This window comes from Mytilus trossulus, chromosome 1 (assembly GCF_036588685.1).
Source record: "Mytilus trossulus isolate FHL-02 chromosome 1, PNRI_Mtr1.1.1.hap1, whole genome shotgun sequence".
Classification (NCBI taxonomy): Eukaryota; Metazoa; Mollusca; class Bivalvia; order Mytilida; family Mytilidae; genus Mytilus; species Mytilus trossulus.
In genome coordinates, this window is record NC_086373.1 from 33,231,274 (window position 1) to 33,250,820 (window position 19,547).

A 19,547-nucleotide genomic window follows, 5' to 3' on the forward strand; every position below is an offset into this window, starting at 1 on the left:
TTCTTATTTTTTTTCTCTTTACTTCTACTTCAAATTGCAACACCCTTTTGCCACATGAGAAAAAAGAGTTAAGGTCATATTGTCTAAATTAAAGTTGTGATAATACCTGTTTCCCTTGTTGTCCTTGGGGTCCATTCAAGCCTGTTGGACCAGCTGGGCCCTAAATTAAAAGAACAATATATAGTAATTGTAATATTTTATTTGTATGTCTGTTTATGGAAGAGTCGGATGTTGTTTGTTGTTGGGGTATGTTATACTGCAAGGTATTTTTGTTATCCCTTATGATGCTTTTATATAAATATCATAAACTAATTAGACTTTGGTTTGGTAATATTCTCAAAAAGTAGTGAAGATTTAGAATCTTAAATAGTGAGGTAGCTACATAAAATTTTGTTGTGCATTGCATATTTAGAATAGTATCAACTACATATTTAGAATAGTATCAACTGCATATTTAGAATAGTATCAACTGCATATTTACGATAGTATCAAGAAGTTTTCTTTTAAAATTTCTTTGCGCCTTGTTCAGGTAGATTCATTTGGTTTCAGATAATTTGCTTTATATGAATATTATTTCTTTGTCTAAAGAAAAACCACTAAATAGAAGATACCTGAGCATGTTGAATAGCATTGGACAGTTCACCTTGAACAACTGGTACCTAAAATATTCATGGAACTGTATGAAAAAGTATAGAAAAAGTACTGGAATCTAAAGTTAATTCAATGAGTGGAAGTCGGAGACAGAAAAAATCAAACGATAAACACTGTCGCCACAAAAGGGAAAAACTGTCATATTCCTGACTTACTGAGAACTTACACTTTTCAATAATTAAAACCATCGAATATTAATGGGTAAATAATTACGTAATTATAACAATCATTATTTGGCATATATTTTTTTAAAAATTATTGTCAGATTTGGACCATATATGCATATCAATGACTGATTTTATAAAAATCCCAAAATTCTGCAGGTGCGTCTCACATACAGATATCATTGAATGATAATCTACAAATCTTCAAATGTGTCACAAAATAATAAAAGGTCTCCTGGGTGGATCCTTCAATTGTCATTCAGTGTGCACATAAAATATAATTTTGACAGATGTTAAAAGGAATCATTCAAACTTGACATAAAGGTCTAAAAGACATATTAATAATAAACGTTTTGTCATGTGATAATTGTTGGGTAGATATAATCAATGAGAGGCATTTACACTTTATTACAATTTGAATAATAATATGCAATGTATTGCAATAATCATTTACACCTAAAGAACTTAGGTGATGTTAAGGGTTATCTTATCTCGTTTCATGTTGCAACTATGACAGTTATAAAGTTAGAGTATTCCAAATGCAGGTGGTCTAGTTCCGTATTCTAGAACCTTTTTTTTATCTCATAAATTGTAAACATCAAACGTAATCTTTCCCTATATTTTTAATATTTATATGCAGATGGTAAACGCTATACTTATATAAGATATGTTTGTTAAAGTAAAAAGTAAAATGTTTGGTTAACACTACTTATACACGGAGAAACAGGTGGATAAAAAGTATCTATTAGGATACTGGGAATTCGTTAATACTTGTTGGATACCAACTTTCGTTGATTTTGTACAGGAAAGCCAAGAATTTAAATGATCAACGATTTTTTTCTATGGCACTGAATGCAGACTTAGCTAACCACGAAATTATGAAAATGCAAGTTTTCCTCAATCCACGAAATTGGTATCCACGTAAATGAATGAATACATAGTAGTCAAAATGTTCTTATCAAATACTATTGCACAGGAAAACAGTTACTAGTAATTGAATTTTCGTAAACTATAATTACGTAAATTCACTTGTAAATCTGACGAAATTTTGAAATTGCAAAACACTCACCGATGGACCAGGTGGTCCTGGGGCCCCCTGTAATCCTTGTGGTCCTTCTGGTCCCTAAAATGAAAAAAAAATGGTTAATTGACATTTGTCACGAAAAACACATTTCATTATTTCCAAACTTGTACACCTGACATGTAGATGATCCCTTAAATGAATGTATAGTTGTCTCATTGCCTAATATAGTAAAGCATATTATTACTTTGAAAAAAAAAAATGAATGATATCTTAATTTCTGAAAATCATATAACCAAGTGAAATAAATGCATACCTCCATTCCTCTTGGTCCTGGAGATCCATGGTCTCCTTTATCACCAGTGTCGCCCTACAAAGAGGTATGAAATTAAAAATTATAAAAATATGCTTTGCAAACCATGTCATGTCTGTATAAAAATAAATATATTTATAATTATAAGTGACAATTTGAAAAAAAATCAAGAGCACACATTTATTATTTGGACAATCAACAACCTACGTTTTGAAGACGCTGATTCATATTATAAAAAACTATGCTTTATTAACCATGTCGTGTTTGCTTAAAAAATATGTAGACTTAGAAGAGACTAATTGAAAACAGATATCAAAAGAGTACAGATTTATCATTTAGACAATCAACCAACTTGAAGATGTTGATCAATAACATAAGTCTTTGGTTTAAACTTAATACTTGGCAATAGTTTATTTTATGGTTTTAAAGTCTTTTTAAGTTGGTCTGAAAAGAGAGATGATTTTTTTTCTCTCATTCCACGACTCTGCAAGGTGTGAATCCTATTTAAATAAACATTGTATTCCGTTGTTAATGTTGAAATTCAAAGACATCTATAAATGGTATATATAATTAGACATGAAACTACAAAAAAAATGAATGGGTGATATTACGAAAAGAAATTCAATAGCAGAAAATTGGTACAAAAAAATACAGGTATGGTGTCCCCATCGACAATCAAGCCTGTAGTATGAGTTTCCAAAATTCATCAATTACAATGAAGGTGAAAAGAAAAAGAAATAGATATGTGAAAATGAAATAAAATGTCCTTACTTTCTCATTATCAGGAACGTAAAATGGTAAATGTCATGTGATTCTGATCAGCAATATTATTTGTCAATTAGTATTTTTGAAATAGCTTCAGGTTTAATGTTTTATTTCAATTCCAAAATACTTAACCTCTTAGATTGTAACACTATGTGATGTTCGATTTACAATCAATATATCGATAGCAATCACTTTCTCTTAATTGGAAACGTTATCGTTTTACAAATTAGTCTTTTATAGATAAAATCGGTGTGCAACACGAATGTATAGTAAACTTGATGGTTTAATGGAATATAAACACGAGTTTAAACACTTATTCATATATTTTATTACTGATTTGGATCTTGTGAAACTGTAAGGTTATTTCATACCCTTGGCTGTGGAATTTTGATAAAAGACTCAATTTAGTATTAGTCATCCTTTGTTTTAAAAGCGAAAAAAGAACATTGGTTTTGAAGATTAAAGTGCAAGTCTTTTAAAATTTTGACAACTTACATTTTTTATTTTTAATCGTTGGTGACTTCACGATACAATAATGTAATCAAATACCAAACTTTGCTGTTAAATGCATTTGCGTGCTGCATTATATAGTTTTCAATGCAATCACCAGAGTGCGATCAAAGAATCAACTCGCTGACAGAACCAATCAACCATATTTATATTTGATTATTATGTCTGGTGATGTTATTTGATAATCACTAAACCATATACGTGTTTTATATACAATATTTTGACAGGCTAAAATTATCTATCGGTTCATCTCGACGCATAGAACTGTATAGTTAACTGGCTAACAATTCTTTGTTATGAGTGTTAAAGATTTATACCAGCAAATCTGCAAAAACTATATTGATAAAATGATTGCTACTAAAAAAATGTTATCAATATACATAATTTGCTATGGTATGTCAGAAATGAACAAAACTTCAAATAAATTATGTCTGAAATTAATTGTAAAGTTTAGTAATTAGCATGACCTAAAACAAATCTGATCGTACCATGAATGTACTGGTGGGTAATTATTTAATTCACATAAAAAATCTTTTACATATATCTGCTAAGTTGGAGGTCCTGGTTATATTTTTGACACAGAAAATATACTAATGAATTGAAATTATCAAATTTAATATAAACTTCAAACGTACCAGCCAGGTGTTAAAAAAACTTTTTAAATGTCTTTCATAATAAATAAAGATCATTAACAAATTATTTCATTTTCTAAAACAGATTGGTGTATGCACATCTGTTAAGAAATTGCACAAAGTATCAAATAAAGTTCAGAAAACAGGAACGGGTCTGTGTAATTATAACATCCGTTGACAAGCTGAAGATCCATACAAAGTATTAACAAGCGTTAAACACGCGATCGTTATCAACACTCAATTGTCAAACTTTCAGTGAGCACAACTTTGGCACAGAACATGATAAATGATTAGGTTGATAAGATAGAATACAACGTTACAGGTGTGTTAATTGTATGAAAACTTAACATATCTCAAGCTTAAAGTGTGGATTTCACACTATTGAATTTGATATTGCACAAATCTGTAAATTTATCAAACTATCCTTGCACTAAAGAGTTCCCCCGATGATTAATAGGTATTTGAAATGAACAAAGTTATGTAAAAGGCAATACATTAGATGAAATTGACAGCCATATACTCCATATCTTTTCTTGTTCCTATTTCAATATAAAATTATCCTTTGATAATGTGTAAAAGTTGATACATGGGTGGATCTTAAATTGTCAGATAAGGACTTCCCACCTTCCACTGTGCTCTAGACAAAAATGTTTATACTGTTTCAACTAAATCGTTACCTTTTCGCCTTGGTCACCTTTCATACCAGTTAAACCGGGTAAGCCCTGTCAAAAGAAAACAATATATTTTCAAATGAAAAGCAAACTAGCTAAGGATTATATTGAAATGGTCATAACACTCGAAAGTCTGTGGCATTTTTAATTTTTAAATTGTCATTTTATAATATATCTTGTATATTTCATTATTCAAAGTTGAAAATTGTAGACAAAAAATACATACATCTAGGCCAGTAGCTCCAGTATTACCAGCGGGCCCCTGAGGTCCTTGTGGTCCAGTAATCTAAAAATATAATATAAACATTGATATACTTTGATAATTGATTTTAACTATGTCGTGTATTCATTAATTGTTTTCTCAAATATTCAAAGTGAAAATTGAATTAAATCATCAATACATGCCATAATAATATCAACTTACACTTTTTCCTGGTTGACCTTGTTTTCCAGGTTTTCCTGGAATACCATTTGCTCCTGCCAATCCATGTGGTCCCTACAAAGAAAAAACTCTGGACATAAGATAAACACTTATGATTAAAACTGTTGTAAAAAGTAAAATAAAAAAAAATACTGAACTCCGAGGAAAATTCAAAACGGAAAGTCCCTAATCACCTCAATTGTTTTAAAAGCATCAATCAATGAAATAAACATTTTGTAAACAGAAATGATTTCCGACAATCGATGCCCATTTTAGCTATTTGCGCTTGGAAATATTTAACAAGATTAAGCTTCATTCACAATGTGTGAACAATTATTTCAAGTCGAAGATGAGTTGAGTGTTATTCGTTATGTGCTGTGATAACAATACATCAGACAACTCAAAGTTAGTTAAGATGGAAAAGATGTTATTACCCGTTCGCCTGTAACTCCTTTAGGTCCGGCTGGTCCTGTTCTGCCATCCATTCCCTACAATAGAATAGTAATGTTATGAAGGCTTGGTATTTACATAAAATGTCTAGAAAAATAACAAAAATACCGAACCTAAAGGAACATTCATAACATAAAGTCAATGAAAATGACAAAATGACAAAATTAAAAGCTTAAACACATCAAACGAATGGATTGAACTGTCATATTTCCGACTTGGTACAGCCATTTCCTACGTAGAAAATGGTGGATTAACCCTGGTTTTATAGCTAGATAAGCCTAGATGATTGTTGTTGGAAGAAAATGTTAGTAGCAACCAAGATTAGTTTTAAGTATTAGTGAAAATAGAATGAGTCTGCTATGATAACTTCTTTGATGCCTACCAAACCAAGATTTATACGTATTGAAAAAATATGTAGAGTAAAAAATTATGTTTTAGCTATATAGTGGCATAAGGAAGAATATAATGGTAAATAATTAAGTATACATATATATAATAAGTCATAATAAATACTAATCCACTTACATCTGCACCCGATATTCCATTCTTTCCAGCTAAGCCATCTTTTCCAGGTTCGCCTTGTGCTCCTTTTAGACCATCAATACCTGGGAGTCCCTGTGCTCCTGGCTTTCCCTAATATTTAAATAGTTCATCTTAATTTGAGTTTCCAAATTTTTAAATAATGAATGCAAACTAACATTTGAACATCAGTACGCTATTTTTTGGAAAATGTGTGAAATCTCTAAATTTTCACAATATCCATTTATTTTGTAAATTCATACATTTGAACCTTGTAACATTGCCAACTTCTAAAATTTTCCATTTGATATGGAAGTGTCTGGAAGATGGTCTTTATTCTTTATAATCGTTTTCCCTATATATATTTTTAACAATTTGACCCTTTTTCTCTATTATTGATATTTTAACATCCCCCTGTTATTTTTCTGTCTTCATTTTCTTTTTGCTTCTTTTGCAAATTCTTTTTTTTACCCATTTTTCTGCGGTATTAACCCATTATTTCCTATTCTGTAAACCCAGAGCAGATCCTCATATTTAGTATGGAAACCTATATCATGATGATCTTTTTAATGAGAAAAATATGATTATTAGGTTATAACAGTTGAGTATTCCGTTTACATACATCTGAGCCATCCTGTCCACGGGGTCCTCGTTGTCCATCAAGGCCTGCATCTCCTGGCAAACCTTGGATACCTGGGTGGCCTCTTGTTCCTTGAAGTCCCTACAAATTTACAGATTTTTGAATTAGGCTTATAAAGATTAAAATAATCATAAAATGCATTTAATTTTAAGTGATATTCATTTGAATGGTCGCAAAAAAGACTTTATTATTCCACTTAAACATTTGGTACATGATAAAAAAAATAAAAGAATCTGGGGATACCCGAGGGTTTGGAACACATATTAGTCATAAACGAACTGACATTGCCGAAGATAAACTAGAAAAAATACATGCAAAAAACCTGCAAGTCAAAACATGACATATATAATAAAACTAAAGATTGCACAAAACGAATGCCATCAATACCAGGAGTGAGTTCAGGTTTTTATCTGTTGTTAAATACAATTAAAATGGCAGTCATCAAAATCAATAAAAAATGTTGCATTTTCTCATCGTTTCTATACATTTGTATGGTTTCCAAACACATATGATAACGAGACCATTTTAGTAGTTTCCCTTCAAAGCATTTTGTCTGTAGACAAAAATACTGATTTATATTTTCCTAAATACTAGACATAAACGAGTCTTATCAATCACCCTTTCTGGAAGAATAAATAGAAAGATAACAAAATACTCCTAGGAAATTTTAAACTGTAAGTCATTTATCAAATTGCAAAATCAAAAGCTGAAACATATCAAACGTATGGAAAAAGTGTCATATTCCTGACTTGGTACAGGTATTTCCTGATGACGCATGAAGAAAATGATGGATTAAGCCTGGTTTGGTAGCTAACTAAACCTCTCATGTATGACAATCGCATGAAATTTCATTATATTGTAAATAGTTTGTATTTCCGGTGATAATGTTTATTATCGCTATTTTGTGCATTTTTCCTTTGATCTTTTTTTATGATTATTTTTATATCATGCTTCTCGCTTGAGATGGAAAAATTATCGCTAGAAACTAAGGAGGCCACGTGGCGTTGCTAACGAAATTGACATGAAATTGACAACGTCGTCATAGGTAAAATAGCGATAAACAGATTATCATTGGTCATCTCAACTCGATTGCTTTTCTCACTTTCGCTGTACCAGCTCAAGCGAGAAAATCAATCTCGTTGAGATGATCACCGATAATCTATAAATATCGCATAATCAAAAACAAAAAGACACCAAAGGCTCAAAAGGCCTGGTTGAACAGAACTTGTCTTAAGCAATTAAGAATGTTCTATACTGAAAATGATTGCAAACTTACATCCATTCCGCTTTTGCCTGGTGGACCTTCAGGGCAAACTGTGTCACATCCTGGATCTGTATCCCCTCTCTGGATAAAAGGAACTGGATGTTAAAAAGAAATACAGCATAGTGTTAAAGTGGGTTAGTTGCTAGTACCGTCACCATCGTGAGTAAATCTAGCCGCCGTGTAGTTAGTATAGTGAATCACACATCTAATCCGATTACATGAAGAAAAGCTTTATATACACATTTTAAGTTTCACAAAGACATATATGAGAATTGTTATTGTATATGGTGATTATATTGGAACCATTTTTTTTGTTTTTTATAAATATATTTTGGATTTATCCAATTCAATGAAATCTTAAAATAAAGAATTATAGGGGATCTGGATGATTTTTACAGAATAAAAAATGATGGCAAAAAAAGAGAATAGAGAATAAGCGTTATAAAGAATAAAGTAATACCATATACTGATTACAGAATTGAGCGATGTACAGATTAACAAAAAATCTCCAAATTACATGAAATATCAACAGTGATTATTTTCTATTGTCAATAGAATCGTTATTTACTAAAGATTAAGTAAAATGCCCTAAATCTATTCAGAATACAGTAATTCTACCATCCAGACCCTCGAAAAAATTTCAGATCATATCTTTAAACGTCAATGTCATCAATTAACATTGGATACTGAACTTAGTTGCTAAATGTATTGTTTTTTTATTTTTGTGAGTAGCTATATTTGTAAGAATGAAAAGCTATATGGAACACAAAATGAACAAGAGTAGTTGGCCTTTAAAAAACTGTATTTCAAAATAATATTAAAAAAAAAAAATTAAAAAAAAAAATTAAATAAAAAAAATTAAATAAAAAAAAATAATAAAAAAAAAATTTGAATAAAAAATATTATAAGAATCAAATCAATTATGATTTAGGTTTACTAATTAACAGATTGACTACTCCTGTTTATTTGGTGTGGTACCTGCCAGTAGCTTGGATAGCTTGGCTTTGCAGTGGTAGTTTCCGGTGCATTATAGAAAAAGACAAAATAAATATTAGTGCATCATTACTGTACCTTATCTGCCTGATATCCATCCCAAAAGTTCTACAGGAATAAATATAATACATTTTTACATTACAATATAATCACAAAATTAAAAAAAAAAACAGGTACTGGAACTTATATATCAATAAACGATTACTAGTAATAGTCTATACATGTTTATCATCTCATATAAGCAATATCAAACTAGCTGCGGATCGTAGTCCGCAAATTGTCATAAATATCATAAGGACCTAAGTCTACGGTTCCGCAGCTAATATCAAACATTCTCAATTTCAACGAGATTTAAAAATTGGAACATCTAAATTATATGCCATAAATAAAGACAAATACAATTGTGAAACAACTGTCATAGGATAAAAAAAAACTTTCACATTCACTTACAACTGTCTTTCAAATTTATAGTCACTTAAAAATTACAACCAACCATAATTTATCATGGCAAATAAACAGAACACTTAAATCTAAGAAGAACCTACACAACAAGCACATTGAATCACTAACACTTACATCTTTACTGATATAAGTAAAAGTGAGAACAATAACTAAGTAATCATTTGAACAAGAATCTCTAAAATTTAAAAAAAGCAATTTGAATATAGAAATTCAAAATAGAAAATAGTTTTCCTCATTACTGTTCAATCTTACCACTGGATTAAGTTCATCACACGAGGCTCTGGATGGTTTAGAATAGTCACAGTGCATTACCATCCATTGTAAATCAAACTAAATAAAAAAATAAATATTGTAACATGTTTGTCAGCTTGAGCCTACACTAGTAGTCTACTATAATGTACATAATCATTGAAAACTATTTAATTTACATGAAACTGTATAAACATACGGAACTCAAAAGTATATATAGCATAGAAAATCTAACTTAGAAAATTGTGTTCAAAGTAAATCATGATGGTCGGTATATATGTATTTTTTCTCTCCAGTAACATGCCAAGACTAAAATAAGTTTATTCGTCTCTTCACAGATAGTGGACCTACCCAACTTACCTCCATTCCCTGTTTTTTTTTCTTTCTTTATAAAAGTTATCACTGAATTCAACTTTTCACTGGATTTTGAACTAATCATGAGCTGTATGATTGTGTTCCAAATGAAACAGAAAGAGCTTTAATTGTCATTCTGTCGCATTTTAGTTTTTATTATCTGTTTTATATGTAATGTTTTGTCGCCTATTTATCAACTCGTCTTGCTTTTGGCCAGTATGTGTCTGTTCTCCAATTTGTGTGTACGGATTGGCCCTTCCCTGTCATAAAAAAGTTTATCATAATATCCTTACCATAACAGTTCTTGATTTCTGTGCTTGTCCGATGACTATATTTCCTGTGTTATCTATGCTTCCCATTGTACTGTCTGTAGCAAAAACAAATGTATGCTCACAATCAAGGACTAATGTTATTTTCTTCTCTGTGAAACCAATGATCAGTTTGTGCCACTTTTTCTGGAAAGCCTGCAATTAAAATTAAAATGATGTACTCGTTTTACAAATCAAACCTAATTGAGAATAGAAACGGAGAATGTGTCAAACGGACAACAACCTGACCAAAGAACCGAAAACAGATAAAGGCAACCAATGGGTCTTCAACACAGCGAGACAATCCCATACCCGGGGGCGGGCTCCAGCGAAAATAAACTTCATACTTTTAAACTACGAAAGATTTATAAATGAACACAAAAAAAAAACATACAAGACTAACAAAGGCCAAAGACTTTGGAGAGGCGCTAAATTGCGGCAGGGTTAAACAGTTTGCTTAACAGATTCAAAAACAAATTACAATCTTCAAAGTCTTGTATATACAGTTATAAAAGATTGTTTATTCTGCTAAATCTATGTACAATGTTCTCATCTATAGTTTATGTAATTTGTTTATTCTAATGCTGGAAGTAAGAAGCTTGCATAATATGTGTCTTTATAAAACATCTCTTTGTGAGCAAACCATATGGAAAAAAAGTAAGATCACAAAAATACTGAACTTCGAGGAAAAATTAAAACGGAAAGTCCCTGATCAAATGGCAAAATCAAAAGCGCAAACACATCAAACAATTGGATAACAACCGTCATATCCCTGACTTGGTACAGGATTTTATTGTCAACGTATAAATCGTATTACGTCACTTGCATACTGTGTAACAAATTTATCGTACCGAAGCATAATCTGCATTCTGTTATGGTTATGGCCTGTTTATATCTTTTCTAAGTGAAGATTGCGAAATAGAAAATACATTATAATGTTGGTAGTAGGAATATTGCATAATTTGTATCTATAAAACAGCATGTTAATCTCTATGCAATCATTTACACTTCTGCGTTTTTAGTAATCTGTCAACATCTTATTCAAATTGTGTATACTTACGTTTCTAACATCCTTCTTGTTGAATTTGGCAATGGAAATCTTTCCATAGTTGTTTAAATAAATCACTTGAATTTCTCTCCCTTTTCCATATAAACGAACAGCAAATTGAGTTTCGCCTCTGTTATCCTGAACGTCAACAAGGTCCCAAGTTTCACTTCGAGTTTTACTCGCCATTTTATAAGTCGAGATAAAAGAAAATTGCGTTGGGAATCCATCAGGAAAAACATCACTGAAATATGATAAAGTAACTGATAAATTATTTAAGCAACAATAGAAGTCTTCACAATTCCCCTTTTATTATCTAAATGCAACAAGTGTGGACGCATATCAGTGTGGATAAGTAATTGTTTTTTTGCATTGAAATATTTGACAGTGTTTTCTGAAACAGAGTTTATACGTTCTGCACCACTAAATTGTCTCAAGAGTTATTTCTGGCCAAATCTCGGTCATAGTGTTCAATGTTAAACTATGTTCAAGTGTGGCAGTCATCTTCAGTATTTCGATAAGTAACAAAAGCTTAAAATTACCATTGTGAATGGCTCGACATAACTTTTTTTAAATTATCTAAATGCAACAAATGCTACTATCATAACATACCTCGTAGAAACGGTCAGAAGATCGGCATCGGTACGACGTGATATCCTGTAGGCTTTTTGTCGAGGTGAAGACCCTCTTTCTTCTCGGATACCTCGTTTTGAACTATGGTCATCAAAGTTTAAAGCAGAAATGAAATCGTACGCTAAAAGAAAAGTTATGTTATTAGAGCTTCTATGGGAATTTGTTTTACTTAAAACAAAAAGTCAGATTTGGTACCATGCTGTAAGCATAGCAGTAGTTTTAAATACATTCAATGTAAAACACGAAAAGAAGGTTATCTCAAATGAGCCAAGAAAATGAAGCAACGTACAAATGTACAAACTATATGCAACATATTTTGTACATTTTATACTTTATATTTAGCCTAAACGTAATTTTATTTGCAACTTATTTTTTTGTAAAGTGACTTAGTTATGCAACCAATTCATTTGTGAAAACAGAAAAGGAAATAACGAAACTAGCTATATATATAGACAGAAGTATGACTCGCACAAAACTTAGTCATAAAGTAAGAAAAACAAGATTATCTATTGCTCTAATTAAGGGCCCTTGATAGGCAGCATGCAATTCACATACAAAACATTACACCATGATTTCTTCAAAAGCATTTTTGACATTAAATGAGATACTAATTTAATGTTAATATGATGTTGAAGTTAAAAAATCAATTCGCAATCTTTATTTGCTGTGTCATTAATACAAGTTTGGCGTTCTTTGAATTGAAAAGTTATGTAATGTATATCTTTTCGCAATACCTACTGACTTATGTGCACACATCAAGTTAATTAAAAAGGTAATGCCTAAAAAATTAAAGAAGTCTGAGACGAATACTATTATTTAGTAAGACAAAAGTATATATGACTAAATGTTGTGTAAAACTGGTAATTATTGTGTAAAAGATTAGAGAAATAGAGAAAACTGAATTATTCATTGCTTAATGTCAAGAGAGGAGGACATAAACAGACCAACAGCAGCATGTGTTTGAGAATCATATGACTGAGAGAAACAAATCCCAGATAATACCTACCAGGAGCATCTTCATCACCTTCGACGTTGTCAGGGCATGTTCTTGCTGATACCGAAATAAAACCTAAATGAAATAATATAACAATGCAATATCTCAAAATTTATCTAAAATGGTTAATATGGCATATATACAAATGTATACAAACATTTATCATTTTGCATATTGAATATCGAATAGATAGATACATTGATAACATTAACATGCATGCAGACTTTTTGCAAGGAGATCGTTACTTTTGCACATCAAACTTTCACAACACAGAACCATCATATCACCAATATGGAATTCCAGTTGTCTCGACTTGTAATGTATTACTCAGCATAAAACCCATATTCTGTTTTATACCAATTAACACACTTATTTCAGAAAAATCGCTATCTTGGGAATAAGGAGCTCTCATGCTTCAAGGACAAGTGTATCGAGATAACTTGGAATCAGTTTTATTACTCAGTGTAGCATAGGTTTATTTATGTGAAAACAATATGCAGCATTTATTTTCTTTTAATTTCACAATTATAATTGCAATATAAACAATAATTATTCGTTTTCAGAATCATTTTAGTTTTGTGTATAAGTCATAGACGAAGACATTTGCACGTAAGCACCCACGATTTTGCTGTTCGTATCTTATTCTAAAATTTACAAAATCTAATTCAAATATTTAAGTGATAATATTCACTAATCAGTTTTCAAGGTTTTTATGGAAAAGCATGCTCGTTGATGCTTGATGACTGATAAAGCTCGTGCTGAAAAGGCATGCAGTTAAACACATGCATTAAAATAAAATAACGCTGTTTTGGTTGTTCCGTTGCACAACGATATTCTTTAATCTTGAATAATAGTGGAGTTTTTTAATGCTATAAATTAGAATAAAAGTTATAAACAAGAATTTGATTTCTTTTAAGTTTTAAACATTTACGATAAATTTAACAGCTGCATATCACTATGTAATTGCACAGCTCTATAAAAGATTTGCTACTATTATGTGGTTATAATAATGATCTTACTACTTAACCGCAGACAGTATTTCAAAATAAAACTGATTTTGGAAAGGGTTCAAAGAAATCTTATCAGTGCACTTGTGTGTTCTCCATTAAATAAAATTGTCAAATCAGCAAAACTAGTAACAATGATTTGCGAAAAACTGTTTTTGACTTTTTTGATGAACGACTAAAAAACTGCGCACTATAATTGCATAGATCTTAGTAAATGAATTACTACTGAACTATTGAGGATTCGTTCTCCTCACTAAATCAAACTACTCACGACTACATTGTTATCTGATATCGATCCTAGGCATTTTAATCCCCTTTTCAACGGGCGATAACACGCTGAAAATGCGTAAATATTGACAAGGATGGAGGTCCGCAAGAATTTATAAACTATTACCTCATAAATTTCTTATACTATGCCATTCATGTGACTGATAATTTACCAGGCATATGAAATAATTGCATGTTTTGTCAAATCGTAAATCAGACCTTTTCTATATTGTTAGAATAAAACCTTAAGTTAATTCACGAAGGTTATCATATCGGTTTTTATACAACTCGAAACTTAAAAAAAAAAAAAAAAAAAGAGGTATGGGCTGACCATTTGATTTAGGGAGGGAGTTAATATTATAAAATGTGAGACACTCGGTCAGTTTAGGTACATAATAAAGTCATTTCCCAACGTATTGATATGCATATGGGTCAATGATGGTGTCGTCCGATTTTAGTCACAATTATTACTAGCACTTTTGTCATTTTTTTTAATAAAACCAACTGAACCATTTTTACTATTGGTCTTATTTTGCAGATTATAACAAAATTTATTGGAAGAGCTCTCAAACTGTTTCTGGAAACCTAAAATATTTTGGTCTTCCAGTTTTTGTTTAATATTTATCGTGAATTAATATACACTGACCTAATGTTCTCTAATCGAAATGCTTTGACAGTATCCAGAGAGGCGGAACCCTTAATTTTGAAAGGAGGGCGTAGTTCCACTAAAGTGTGGAGTGGAACGAGGTGAACAAAAACTTGGACAATTAATGATAAAAATTATTCAAATCGTGAAAAACATGAGATTTTGGGGTTTTATTAAAAAAAAAAATAGGGGGGTGAGGACCAAATGCTGCACATGAAGCAGCTTTTTATTTATACTATGCTTTTGATTTAAAGGATAGGAAAACTTGCTAATACGTGTCAATGGTAAATATAATATTCACAGATAGGTGAGATGTAAGGTGATCCGTTTGGCCCGTTGTCTTTCACATGATTATTGATCATAAATCGTTCTAGTATTTTCGAATGAAGACAATGAGCTTTAATAGCGTCAATGAAAGCCAATAAATTAATTTAAGACAGTAAATTTATACTTTTCAGTAGTTAAGCACTAAAAGTTTCATTATAAAGAATAGAAATGTCGTCACAAGGTTATATTGTTACATTGCTTGTCAGTCTAAATTAACCTAGAAAGACTAATAATGTGGAAAAGTATTGTTTAACTTTAAAAATCAATTAACTCTTTGTTTCTTTTTATTAAATGCAATTTGTGAATTTGGGACAAATTTTGTTCTGAGAGTATCAAACCGCGTTAATACAAAACTTCATTATTCACCTATTTTTTTTTTATTATTAAAACGGTAATAATATAGAGTTTTTATTACGAAAAGATATCCAAAAAGTAAATGGATGCTAAAAGTCAAATGCTTTCATATAGTCATGTGCTAAATATAATGTACATATGTTGTCAAATTGTTTTTGAAAATTATCTGTGCATTTATAAGTTCTACACATCGTCTGATTTGCTATACGTTATCATGTTGTTGGTTTGCTGCATTTTATCGAAGTTCACCTCATTATCTTCATATTCCACATTGTTATGTCTTCCCAGTTGTTTATATAGATTTTTATTCGATATAATGTCTGTATTTACACACTGAATGTGTTACACCGTATCATTATAATTGATGGAACCGAGAAGTTACAACCAACAGGATAAAAAAACAACAATGTATTCATAATATTTCTGATTCTCAGACGATAATACAACATTAATCAATTATAACATATAAATAAATACACAATCACCAAAAAGTAGTGCAAACCAAAACCGCGAAAAACAAAAAAACAATTCTGCAGTCTTTAGTATAGTAAAGAATTTAAACAATTGCAGCTGTCCGCGCCGATTAAGATAGGGATACAAAATCAAGAAGAAGTGAAAACCAAAAAACGCGAAAAAAAAAAGTTCTGCACTCTTTAGTATAGAAAAGAATTTAAACAATTGCAGCTGTCCGCGCCGATTGTAGGCACACTTCTCACTCTCATAAACATAATGGCTATGTCTATTGAAAGTTCATACTGGGAGCGAACGTATCAAATCATTCTAACAATCATATTAGACAGCGTGCGTCTATGTTATCAATGCTCTAGACAAAACTCTTGAGATTTCAATCTGTTCTACCCATCTTATTCATAGAACATGTGTTTTTCTTGTTAATGAATGTTATCACTTCTATGTCGAATGTTATTAAAACAAAATATAAAAGTTTGAACTTGTATGCAAAGTTACAAATCATATCTTTTTGAAATATAAACCGAAAGAATAAAAATACTAATTTCAACACTGCGTCTAGACTGGTATCAGAAGTAACAAATATTTAAGTAAAGTTTCCAACACCAAATCATATTAAGTGACAGCGATACAATTTAACGAGAAGTAACAAGCTGTCATTTCCCATATAATGGACTATAAAATTGAAAGCTATTGACAACCTAAACGTTTTAACAAATATAATATCATTTTAACTATTATGTTTTTCGTTTCAACAGTTAAATATTTCAACAAGTGTGAAAAATCAAACTCATTGAGAAAACTAAACACCGAACAATCGGATAAAATAGATATCCTTCAAGTTAAATTTTCCGCTTTTCTACGCAAGGTTTTGGCTATAGTTAATTGAAATGAACACGACAACCTAATTGTACTTACCTATACAAAGAACTAGGACCAGGAGGTGACTTCCCCTACACAGGTGGGTATCCATTTGGTCTGTAAGTGAAATAAAAACCCTTTTAACTTCTACTTGATCTCACGCAAACAATTTCCCAATTCAAAGTTACAGTTTACAAACATATAATTAGTAAGTGTTTAAAATACAAAAAAAAAAAATTTTAATAAATGAAACCCGTAATTTAAAACTATCAAAGTAATATTAGAATCTATAAAATAAAATAAAATTGATAATGTTCAAACTCTGATCTTAAAAAGAGAAATATCGAGCTAATCAAATAAGTTTAACAATATTAGAGAATTCCGAATAGGTACAATGTCTCTTTTCTTCTGTTTGTGTACATTGTAAATTAGTTTCTTCTTACCTTTTTATTTGAATATTTAAGATTTCCCCTCAAAATAGCATGTGAATTAATCCTATGAATCAAAGTTTGATAATACCACTTTAAGCACAAGCAAACTATCTCTCCACAAGTAGATCCACAACGCTCACAATTCCATGTCACAAACCCTTGTCACCTATTCTGCAAAAGAGGTAGCATTTAATTCTAATTGTACTATTTATAACTATGGGTAACATAACTTTGTACGCTGATTGGACAATATTAAATCAAAGTCAAGAAAAATCAAGCTTCAATAATTATGAAAAAAAGTAACTCGAAGCAGCATGGATGACTTACTCGAAATTGAGAAGTTCAAACATTGATCCTTGTTGAAGATATTACAGATGACACAGACAACCTTTGAAATTTAAGCTTTGGCTACGTTCTATTAAAATCCATTGACTAATCGTAACATAATGTCCCCGTTTAGTATTAATATATATCGGCAGACAATGTTACAAGGATTGTATGGTAAAATACCCATCAATCTAATAAGTTTACAAGCCAAAGTTGTACACTCTTTTGAAGTTGCAGACAGTTTTATTTTTGCGTTAGATGTGTTTTCCAGTATAAATACGTAGAATAGCGTAATAACATAAACATACTTTTAGTTAGGTCAACATCTTAAGCATGTTGACTGCAGAGCTAGCCGGAAATTTTCTGTTTGATGAATGATTATTTAATTGACAAGCACTGAAACATACACTTATGTCTACGTTGTCATCAAAATGTGCACAAACCTCTTCGTATCATCTTCCTATAAACCTCAGATACATCTTAATTAACGCTTATTATCTCTAAAAACTTATTTTCCTAACCCTCCTTATCCCAACACAATTACGATGTTCTCGGTTTTTTTTATTGAAACAAGCAATTTGCACATTTACAACAAAAAATATTCATACATTAGGAATCAGTGAAGCGATACTCGCAGATCTAGAACCGTCATGTATACAGAAGAACTCTCGTTATTTATATGCAGTTAAGTATGCACTTAAAGCAAACATCTCTCAAACAGCTTCGTGAGAGATAATGTTTTTATGAATATATGCTTGAAATTTAATAGACATCTTTATTCCATAGATAATACGCAAAAAAGATAACAGTAATTACAAAAATAAATCTGATCTACTGACCACCAACGCCCCCGAGAAAATTAAAAATACGTCAAACAAAGACACATCTTGTTAGTTTTACTTAGATATTTTACGTTACGACGTGGAAGAGATTTTTCACATTTTTAGAACGAAAAGACCCTTGCAACAACTCTGAAGGGTACAATTGTGACCTTTCGCGACAGCGTTTCTGGGTACTCATTGAAAATAGTCCGATTTAAGTTGTCGTCTACACGGGGTTGCATAGGAAGTAAAAGAGGGACGAAAGATACCAAAGGGAGAGTCAAACTCAAAAATCGAAAATAAACTGACAACGCAAATGCTTAAAATGAAAAAGACAAACAGACAAACAATAGTACACATGACACAACAAAGAAAACTAACCGTTGGTTTTCCCGTTTGAATGGTTTTACACTAGTAATTTTGGGGCCCTTTATAGCTTGTTGTTCGGTGTGAGCCAAGGCTCCGTGTTGAAGGCCGTACTTTAACCTATAATGGTTTAATTTTTAAATTGTTATTTGGATGGAGAGTTGTCTCATTGGCACTCACACCACATCTTCCTATATCTAAAGAATAAACAACATGAATCCCACCAAAACTATAGGTGTGATACCATCACGTCTTGCACGAAATAGAACCCGTTTGCAATAACTATTTGAATGTCTTTTCACGACAAAATGAAGGTTTTTTTTCTGCGAGTCCAGCCAAATACTCCCCTTTTCGTTGATATTCAAACTCCGTGCTTTTTATCCCGGTCGATTGTTTTGCGAACTACCAAATTTTATCATTTTACGAAATGAGATCGAAAAAACATATTCTCTTGAATTTTACAATTTTATATATTATTTTGTTTCTAAGAAATGTTTTGAATCTTGAAGTAACATGGTTACTTATAAATGTAAAAACAAAGAAGATGTGGTATAATTGCAAATGAGACAATTCTCCACAAGAGACCAAATTACACAGAAATTAACAACTGTAT

At 31.0% G+C, this 19,547-nt stretch overlaps 1 protein-coding gene across 2 annotated transcripts in view; it reads right to left on the reverse strand.

Annotated features, from left to right (window-relative positions):
- LOC134722108 (collagen alpha-1(III) chain-like) overlaps window positions 1–17,967 on the reverse strand; it is a 38,791-nt gene extending 20,824 nt beyond the window's left edge. Inside the window, exons 1-20 of one of the 2 annotated variants that reach the window (XM_063585622.1) lie at window positions 17,748–17,967; window positions 17,433–17,591; window positions 17,047–17,106; window positions 13,072–13,134; window positions 12,045–12,186; window positions 11,448–11,676; window positions 10,373–10,543; window positions 9,729–9,806; window positions 9,093–9,122; window positions 8,034–8,102; window positions 6,740–6,838; window positions 6,124–6,231; window positions 5,583–5,636; window positions 5,152–5,223; window positions 4,954–5,013; window positions 4,734–4,778; window positions 2,153–2,206; window positions 1,885–1,938; window positions 612–659; window positions 107–160 (exon numbers count right to left, since the gene is read on the reverse strand). In XM_063585622.1, the coding sequence (XP_063441692.1) occupies window positions 107–160; window positions 612–659; window positions 1,885–1,938; window positions 2,153–2,206; window positions 4,734–4,778; window positions 4,954–5,013; window positions 5,152–5,223; window positions 5,583–5,636; window positions 6,124–6,231; window positions 6,740–6,838; window positions 8,034–8,102; window positions 9,093–9,122; window positions 9,729–9,806; window positions 10,373–10,543; window positions 11,448–11,676; window positions 12,045–12,186; window positions 13,072–13,134; window positions 17,047–17,101 (1,485 nt within the window). In that variant the 5' untranslated portion in view covers window positions 17,102–17,106; window positions 17,433–17,591; window positions 17,748–17,967. Of the gene's footprint in view, window positions 1–106; window positions 161–611; window positions 660–1,884; window positions 1,939–2,152; window positions 2,207–4,733; window positions 4,779–4,953; window positions 5,014–5,151; window positions 5,224–5,582; window positions 5,637–6,123; window positions 6,232–6,739; window positions 6,839–8,033; window positions 8,117–8,999; window positions 9,065–9,092; window positions 9,123–9,728; window positions 9,807–10,372; window positions 10,544–11,447; window positions 11,677–12,044; window positions 12,187–13,071; window positions 13,135–17,046; window positions 17,107–17,432; window positions 17,592–17,747 lie in introns of those variants that run through there. The other variant, XM_063585632.1, reaches the window with a different exon arrangement.
- Window positions 17,968–19,547: the final 1,580 nt, after the last annotated feature.